The sequence below is a fragment of the Triticum aestivum genome, chromosome 7D (genome assembly GCF_018294505.1).
Source record: "Triticum aestivum cultivar Chinese Spring chromosome 7D, IWGSC CS RefSeq v2.1, whole genome shotgun sequence".
Lineage (NCBI taxonomy): Eukaryota > Viridiplantae > Streptophyta > Magnoliopsida > Poales > Poaceae > Triticum > Triticum aestivum.
The window spans coordinates 212,081,705-212,091,483 of NC_057814.1; the positions used below are offsets into that span (position 1 = coordinate 212,081,705).

General features: G+C 48.5%; 1 protein-coding gene across 1 annotated transcript; it reads right to left on the reverse strand.

Moving 5' to 3' along the window:
- Positions 1-1,359: 1,359 nt before the first annotated feature.
- Positions 1,360-2,487, reverse strand: LOC123165425 (zinc finger A20 and AN1 domain-containing stress-associated protein 11). The gene has a single exon (XM_044583062.1). The coding sequence runs from the start codon at positions 2,179-2,181 to the stop codon at positions 1,663-1,665; it is 519 nt and encodes a 172-aa protein (XP_044438997.1). The 5' UTR covers positions 2,182-2,487; the 3' UTR covers positions 1,360-1,662.
- Positions 2,488-9,779: the final 7,292 nt, after the last annotated feature.

Below are 9,779 nucleotides of genomic sequence, written 5' to 3' on the forward strand. Positions count from 1 at the left end.
ATTGTACCGCAGGCCCGTTGTGGGATCCTTTCTCTTGCGGAGCAAACATCCTTGGGCAGTTGGGTGCGAGCCTTTCGGAAAAGATAACCGTGCTTTACGCGAGCGGTTCGATCTTGCCTGTCTTCTACAGCGGTGAACAAGTCCCTCTCCGCACACCCTGGATCAGTACGTAGTACGTATCATCACCCCTCCAGCCAGCTTGCATGCCACCGCCCGCAAATTATGGAGGGCCGATCGGCAACGCCGGCATGCGGCAAAATAACGGCCTGGCTACTTGGTACTACACGGCTCGTGAAGAATGGCCGGTCCAGTTGCTTCGCTGCATGCGGATCACATGCAAATACCACGTGACCGTCGCAGATTTCAAGCCGTACGCGTCGGCATGCAGATGCAGCGCTAGCTTTTTTTTGCATGGATTTTTTTTTTGCATGGAGATGCAGCGCTAGCTACAGAAGGCTGGACCTGCACAACCAGGACTTGCTCTCCCAATTCATCCATCATTATTTCTTGAGTCCATCGGAGTATTTCATTCATCCGAGAGCGGCCGGGACCATCGCCGTCGCCATCGCTCCGGATGGATGCCCCGGCGGCCCCGCACGCCAAAGGCGACCGGACCAGGTAAGCAGCAGAGCAGAGAAGAGAAGAGGTCACGAGAAAGAAAGCCGACGCCCCCCTTCCAGCCTGGGCCACGTCGTCGTGCACATCCACGACGCCGACGCCGGTGGATCAACTAGGAGATGAGATGAGATGGATTAAAGAAAAATCGCCGCAGTGGTGGTGGTGCTGCCTGCCGCCCTGTGCCGGTGATGCCGATCGATGCCATCCGCAAGTGGGTGGGTCTCCGGTGCGTGTGCCACCACCGCTCTGAATTTCTACCTGCCGACGGATCTTCTGCGCGGCCCCGAGCTGTGACCCGGTGGATGGATGGATGTCGCTGGCCAACCCAACCTAATTAGCCCGGCAGCTGGCTGGACGTGTCCTGTTACTTCCGAATTCTGATCAGCGGTCTGTGCAGAAAACGGGGCGTCACTGTCCATCCTTCGTGGCGCCACCTCGACCCACAATCCACAGAAAATCATGGACGCCTTTGGTGCCACACCGATTTCCCAACCGAAACATGTCGATCTCGCCATACGCCTTGCAAATTTTGCTCAAACAGACATGATTTTGTACGTGATAAACGTACAGGCACAGGTGCACCCACCCAATAATTATTCCCCGCCGAACCGATCCAACAGAGCGATCCAAACGTCAATGGTTGAGCTGTCATGGACAATTCGCGGCCAGTGGAAGAAGGAAGAAAAAGGTTGACAGCTAAAGCTAACGAATACTGCATCATAGAAATAATAATAATAATAATTATACAATAGGGAAATTTGAATTAAATAGAGATTGTGGGACAACAGTACACACCAACCCCATCCTCCTCATCTCCTCCTCTCCACTGCCAACCACCGCTACAAGCCTACAACAACAACGTTATCATCGCACTGTTTCTTCGTCGTGGCTGCCCCATCGCCATCTTTCACCCTCCTCTCCTTTTTTTTCACCTTTAAGAAACTCTCGCGAACGCCTTTAATTTTTCAAAGGAAAGAAAGAAAAAGAGTGGGTTTTTGCTTCAGATTTCGCCGGTCCGGGTAGGCGCGCGTGGTGTCTTGTTGGTCAGAACCGAACGATCTTGGCGGCGCGCACGACGGGGTTCTCCCTGGCGATGGCGTCCCTGGCCGCCGACTTGTAGTCGTAGCTGCAGTCGTGCCGGTCCGAGTACCGGTGCGCGCCGCAGAACATCTCGCCGCACCGGCAGCGGAACCCCGTCAGGCCCACGCGCTTCCGGCAGTTGTGGCAGCGGTTGACGGACGACTTGGACGCCTTCGGGTCCGCCGGCCCGGCGGCCGGCCGGTCGACGGCCATGTAGACGGGCGCCGCCTGCAGCAGGGGCGACGCGACGGCGGCCGGCCTCAGCTTGTCGAAGAGCGGGAACGCCGCGGGCGAAGAGGAAGGGGACGGCGGCGAGGCGGCGGAGGGCGACGGCGAGGAGGAGGACGCCAGGAAGCAGTTCTGGCAGAGGTTCTTGGTGGCCGGGTTGCCCGGGAAGCCGCAGCTGTTGGCGCAGAGCGTGATCTCCGCGGCGTGCAGGTGCACCTCCGTCGGCTCCTCCACCTTCTTGTCCCGCTGCGCCATGACGCCTACGAGCCGAGAAAAGGTAGCTAGATGATCCCGCGCGCGCGAGGACGGCGAGCTCTGCACCGCACGGTGGCCTGATCTCCTCGGAGGCCGGGCGTGAGCGGGAGATGGGATCGAGCGAGTCGAGGCGCGGCTCGAGGCTTTGAGGAAATGGGGCGGAGGAGGAGAAGGCGAGGCGGGGACGGAGGGTGGGAGGGGGTGGGTTTTTATCGCGGGAGGAGACGGGCGGCGTACGCGTTCCCGCACGCGACAGCGACGTCGGCCGTGGCCGTGGCCGTGCCCGCGGGGGAGAGGGGTGGTTATTTCCAGTGCTGGCCGCGTTGGCGCGGCGTGGAATGGCGGTGTTGCCCCCGGCGCGCTCGAGAAAGAACGGGGTGCGTACGTTGCGTTGGTTAAACAAGTGGAGTTTTCTTTGACAGCCTGTGCTGTGCTGCCGGGGAGGGAAGTCTCTTTCTTTCTTAGGAGGGAGGGAAGGGAGGAAAATGGCGACGGGTGGTGCGTGTGAATGATGCAAGGGGAAGGGAAGGGGAGTGCGCGTTCGTGGTTGGCACACGGACACGCCTGTGGTTTAGCGGGTGGACTCATCTGGTGCTATTGTTTTGGGTGGTGGTGGTGGTGGTGGGTACTCTGCTTCGTAGGTGGCTACCAGGCGAAGCTCATCTTTGTTGTGTCCTTTTCTTTATTATTTTCATTGATCTTTGTATGCTATGCTTAAGGCATCTCCAACATCGACCATCAAAACGTCCGCATAAGTTCGGACAGAGCTATTGTGTCATGCAACGCGGACCTATATCGGTCCGCTGAACAGTCCGAACGTATTTTCTCCCATAACCGGAGATAAGCGTGTGGGCTTTGCGGGCGTCCGTACCGCTCCCAAACCCACGTCTGAGCGCCCTGACCCGACAAAACACCCTCCCTTGCCCGCGCGCTTTCCGTCCGAAACGGTCAGCGCCGCTCCAGAGCATCAGTGCCACATTCATGCCCGGCCAGAGCAGACGCGACTTCTCACTGGCGCCGACAGTGAAGCGGCGCGCCAGCCGAGAGAGCACCGGTCGCGCCGCTTTCCGGTGCAGGGGACTGCTCCCCGTTCAAATGACATGACGGTTGTCAGTCGCCCACATTCATGACACACGGTTGCCGAGGCAGCTGCTCCGGTGCTACCCGTTCGTCCCTTCGCCGCCCACCATTGCTATATAAACTATTGCTCCGGCCATAGCCACAGTCACCCGCCTCTGATCCTTTCTCCTCTCCGCACCACTCCCATCATGGCTTCCTCGCACACCAAAGCTCTCTTGGACGGGCTGACGACGGATGATAAGAAGGAGATGGCTGCCATGGCTTTCGGCTGGCTGGCCGCAGTCAGCCGGAGGACGATGACGTCCCGATGGAGGACGCGTCAAACGACAAGCCGGCGCCACCCTCCTTGTCCGCGCCACCCTCGTCGGTGCATTGCACCATGACCATCGGCGAGGCCCGTACCCATTACATGGACATTGTTGTAGGGTGGAACCGTACGTGGAGATCTTTTCACACTTGGAGGGGGGAAAGGGATGAACACAAGAACACAAAGAGGAAATTCACTCAAACAAAACCCAATCACACATCCACTAGAGTAGCATAGTTGAGACCCACAAGAATACAAGAACAATACAAGGAAACAAGCACAAAGGTAAGGTTCTTCCCACTCCTAAGGGGGTGGGGTCTTGATGATAGTCTTCTCCAAAAGGAGATCTTGATATCCACTTGGGATCCTTTCCTAAGAGGTCTTGATCTCCAAGATGAGTGGTAGAAGGAGCAAAGCTCTATCAATGTCTCACATATACTTTGCTAACCCTAAAAACTAAGATGTGCATGGAATATATAGTCTAGGGCGAAAGGGTATGGGCCTCAGTGGTTACATGTGCTTTTTAGCCCAATTCGTAGCGAAACTGGACGGACCGGACAGTCCGGCGCAGGGGACCAGACAATCCTGTGAGGTCAGGAGTAGTTGGGCGCTGCCGCAGGTGCGACCACCGGTGGTAAGGACTGGACAGTCCGGTGAGTCCAGACGCAGTTTCGTGTGCGACCGCACTGTCCGCTGTGGGGACCGGACTGTCCGATAGTGCAATTTCTGTGCGACCGGACTGTCCGCTGTGGGGATTGGACTGTCTGGTAGTGCAATTTCTGCATGCTTCCTTTTCTTCATCTTGACACTTCTGGTCAGCTCTTGGGTCTTGGGGGTCCTTCTCTTAGGCCTTGGGGGTACTCCTTAACCTCTTGTCGGAGTTCGTCCTCGTACCTAGTGACACATGGCACACTTTGGTGAGGTAGCATCCAAGTTCCATCCATATCCATATCAATCTCGTATGGGAGTGAGTTCACCTCGGTTTCGATGCCGCGTGCTCGAGCTCTTGTCGTAGGTCCACGTGGCTCCGCATCATCCCCCCGAAGAGATCCGTCCTCGGATCGTGATCTTCATCACCATGGTATGGGACAAGTCCTTGACATTGAAGATGTCACTTATGTTGTACTTGGCACGTGGAATGTCGATCTTGTAGGCATTGTCATTGTAGCATGCTAGTACCTTGAAGTGTCCATCGGCTCGCGGTAGTAGTTTGGACTTGCGCTCATTGGGGAAACGGTCCTTGCAAAGGTGTAGCCAAACGAGATCTCCCGGGTTGAACACCATGGGGTGCTTGTTCGTGTTTAGCTTGGAGGCGAGGCGGTGTACTTGACGCTCGATTGTGTGCCTTGTGTCTTCATGCATCTTCTTGAGATAGCTTGCTCTTGCACTTTCGTCCATGTTCGCTCGTTCTTGTAAATAGAGGTAGAATGTCCAATGGTGACAATGGGTTGAAGTCGTAGACGACCTCGAAGGGGGACTTGCCAGTAGTAGAGTCACGTGCGCGATTGTAGGCGTACTCGGCGATGGGTGATGTCTGCTAAAACTACGTCGGTATTTCCCCAAAGAGGAAGGGATGATGGCACAACAACGGTAGGTATTTCCCTCAATGATGAGACCAAGGTTATCGAACCAGTAGGAGAAACAAGCAACACTACGTAAACAACACCTGCACACAAATAACAAATACTCGCAACCCGATGTGTTAAAGGGGTTGTCAATCCCTTTCGGGTAACGGCGCTAGAAATTGGAAAAAGGACGGGGTAAAGTTGTAATAGATTGGATAAATAGATCGCAAAGCAAATAAAGTGCAGCAAGGTATTTTTGTATTTTTGGTTTAATAGATCTGAAAATAAAAGCCAATAAAATAGATCGCAAAGGCAAATATAATAAAGAAGAGACTCGGGGGCCGTAGATTTCACTAGTGGCTTCTCTCGAGAAAAATAACAAACGGTGGGTGAACGTATTACTGTTGGGCAATTGATAGAACTTCAAATAATCATGACGATATCCAGGCAATGATCATTATATAGGCATCACGTCCAAAATTAGTAGACCGACTCCTGACTGCATCTACTACTATTACTCCAGACATCGACCGCTATCCAACATGCATCTAGTGTATTAAGTTCATGGAGAAACGGAGTAATGCAATAAGAAACGATGACATGATGTAGACAAGATCTATTTATGTAGAAATAGACCCCATCTTGTTATCCTTAATAGCCAGGGCCGGCCCATAGGCCGGGGCAACGGGGCGACCGCCCTGGGCCCCTGGGAGGTAGGGGCCCCGGCCCAGGTAATAGTACAGTATACATGTTAAGATATTTTCTTCTTTAGGTCTAGAAAAACAAGAGGAAAAAAAAGAAGGCCCAAGCCCACCACGTAGCTAGCACTCATGGACCGAAAGAATCGATAGCTACGCAGCCTATGCTACCCGGTCGATCTCCTCCGGCTACAGTCTCCTCGCCTCCTCCCCCAAATTCTCCAATCCCATAGAACAGCACCGCCGCTCCTGCGCATTTCCAAATTCGAGGTGCCGCTCCCGTGCATCCATTAATGGAGACCGATGGTGCTACTCCCTTCCCCAATCATCTCTCTCTGCATCCTCAACGTTACCTATCAAGTAGACGTTTGAGGAATTGAGGCATCGCCGCATTAGAGATGGTACGTCTCCCTCCAATTCTTCTTTTCCTAGTCCATACTCTTCTGTTGGCCTGTTATTGAAAGCTTCATTGGATCCAGCGATGAGAAGGGGGGACGGGGAATGAGTGTTGCAGCCTTGCAGATCTAGAAAGCTACATCGACAATTCGACATCAAGCCATATGTGCATATTCATGTGCTTTTGTTCCCTGTATTGATTGTTTTTCTGCAATTGTTTGGTGACATATCTTCTAAAAAATGTTTATTAGTGAGAAAAGGAAGTGAAAAAACGTAGATATGAACTGGTAGAATCATAGAAAGGTTCAATTGACATTTTTTAGAAACGGTAGTTCTTCGAAGAACTTAAAGTGTTCAGAAGTATATTTGGTTTCTTACTTAGCTCGAAGGACTTCTATCGAATGATGATATTTAATCACGCAAATTCTATGCTAAATTTGTAGAAACGGATTCTCAAAGTTATGTTGAATTATATGATCTCTTCTCGGAATTACGACTACGACAAATGACTATACCAGAATCTGATGTGCCATTGCGTGCTATGGAGATTTTCAAGTTTGTTGGAGACATAGACTCTTTTCCAAATATATTAATAGCTTATCGAATTTATTTGCTTTACCATTCACTATAGCATCAACTGAACACAGTTTCTCAAAGTAGAAGTTATTGGGAAACTATTTGAGATTATCAATGTCACATGAAAGATTGAATGGTGTTGCTACTTTATGCATTGAGAAAGCAAAGTTGGATAAAATAAATACTGATGTACAGATCTGATCATCATATTCAGGAAGCTTTGGAGACGTTTTCTTCGGGTGAAGACATCGAGTAACGAACAGATTAGAGAAAATAGAAACTAATGTAAGTTTTTATGCATTAACATTATATCTCATGATAACACAAACGCTTCAAGTTGCTATCAGCTTTGACAAGGTTTTCATACTTTGAAGAGCGAGATGATTGTTCTCTTTGTGCCCCTAAGAAGAGCGATCCTTTGTAGAACTATATTGTTTCCATACTATTAGGATGTAGTTCTCTAGACCATCAATCTATGCTATGTACTGAATTGCTTTCGAAATACAATACATTCTGAATTTTTATTTGTCCATAAGGGCCCCATTTTGTCGTCTCGCCCCAGGGCCCCGAATATGTATGGACTGGCCCTGTTAATAGCAACGATACATACGTGTCGGTTCCCCTTCTGTCACTGGGATCAAACACCGTAAGATCGAACCCATTACAAAGCACCTCTTCCCATTGCAAGATAAATAGATCAAGTTGGCCAAACAAAACCCAAATATCGGAGAAGAAATACGAGGCTATAAGCAATCATGCATATAAGAGATCAAAGAAGACTCAAATAACTTTCATGGATAAAAAGATAGATCTGATCATAAACTCAAAGTTCATCGGATCCCAACAAACACACCGCAAAAAGAGTTACATCATATGGATCTCCAAGAGACTATTGTATTGAGAATCAAAAGAGAGAGAGGAAGCCATCTAGCTACTAACTACGGACCCGTAGGTCTACAAAGAACTACTCATGCATCATCGAAGAGGCACCAATGGGCAAGATGAACCCCTCCGTGACGGCGTCTAGATTGGATCTAGTGGTTCTGGAATTTGCGGCGGCTAGAATTGATTTTCGACGACTTCCCTAGGATTTCTGGAATATTGGGGTATTTATAGAGCAAAGAGGCGATGCAGGAGGCCACCGAGGTGGGCACAACCCACCTGGGCACGCCTAGGCCTCTAGGCGCGCCCTGGTGGGTTGTGCCCCCCTCGGGGCACCCCCCAGGTGCTTCTCCGGCCCACTGGATGTCTTTTGGTCCAAAAAAGTCCACAAAAAGTTTCGCTGCGTTCGGACTCCGTTTGGTATTGATTTTCAACGATGTAAAAAACATGTAGAAAACAACAACTGACACTGGGCACTATGTCAATAGGTTAGTACGAAAAAATGATATAAAATGATTGTAAAACATCCAAGAATGATAATATAACAGCATGGAACAATCAAAGAATATAGATACATTGGAGACGTATCAGCATCCCCAAGCTTAATTCCTGCTCATCCTCGAGTAGGTGAATGATAAAAACAGAAATTTTTATGTGGAATGTTGCCTAACATATTCATCACATATTCTTTTCTTTATAGCATGGGCATTTGGACTTTTATATGGTTAAAATCAATAGTCTAGTTTTGACATGACAATTTCAATACTCAAGCATATCAACAAGCAACCATGTCTTTCAAAATATCAACGCTAAAATAAGTTATCCCTAGCCCATCATGCTCAATCATTGATCCATTCATGAAACACACTCGCATATTAGCTACACCCAATGCTCAAGTACGATCATAGTGCCCCTTAGTTGGTGCTTTAAAAGAGAAGATGGAGACTCAAATAAAAATAAAAATTGCATAAAGTAAAAAAGAAAGGCCCTTCGCGGAGGGAAGTAGGGATTTATAGAGGTGCCAGAGCTCAAAGCGAAGAAGATAGATTTTTTTGAGAGGCGTACTTTTCCCACCAATGAAAACGACTTAGAGTTCCCAATAGTTTCCATGCTAAATATATCATAGGCGGTTCTCAAACAGAAAATAAAGTTTATTCCCTTTTCCACCATACTTTCACTTTCCATGGCTAGCCGTATCCACGGGTGCCTTCCATACCAACACTTTCCAAGGAATTTATTATTTGACAACATAAAGTAAATTCATTTTTCATTTCGGGACTGGGCATCCCTAATACCTTTGCCTTACTCTCGTGCAATGACAAGTGAATAAACACTCATCGTGAGAATAACACATCTAGCATGGAAAATATTGGCCACCCCTCACCGCCTCGTGAGCGGTACGAGCACACAAAAGAGAAATTTATTTTGAAAATTAGAGATGGCACATACAAATTTGCTTAGAACGGCAAAATAATACCGCATATAGGTAGGTATAGTGGACTCATGTGGCAAAACTGGTTTAAAGGATTTTGGATGCACAAGTAGAGATCATACTTAGTGCAAAGTGAAGGCTAGCAAAAGATTGAGAAGCAACCAACCAAGAAATGAAAAATCTCATAAGCGAGCATTAAGCATAATTAACACCAAATAATGCACCACAAGTAGGATATAATTTCATTACATAACTATTGACTTTCGTGCTTGCATAGGGAATCACAAACCTTAACACCAATATTATTACTAAAGCATGATTACTCACCAACATGACTCACATATCACATCATCATATCTCAAAACTATTACAAGGAATCAAGTTTATTTTGTCCAATGATCTTCATGACAGTTTTTATTATATCCTTCTTGGATATCTATCACTTTGGGACTAATTTTCATGTGTTGCTTTTGATAAGCTCAAACAAATATAAGTGAAGATCATGAGCATAATATTTCTTTCTCTCAAATTAATTCAAGTGAAGCAAGAGAGAATTTCTTAGAAAAATTACTAACTCTCAAATAAATATAAGTGAAGCATCAGAGCATTTCTTCAAAAATACTAAAGCACACCGTCCTCAAAAAGATATAAGTGAAGCACTA

Bases quoted from the DNA above. Each gene is read 5' to 3' on its own strand.
- LOC123165425 (XM_044583062.1), bottom strand. From the start codon at position 2,181: ATGGCGCAGCGGGACAAGAAGGTGGAGGAGCCGACGGAGGTGCACCTG.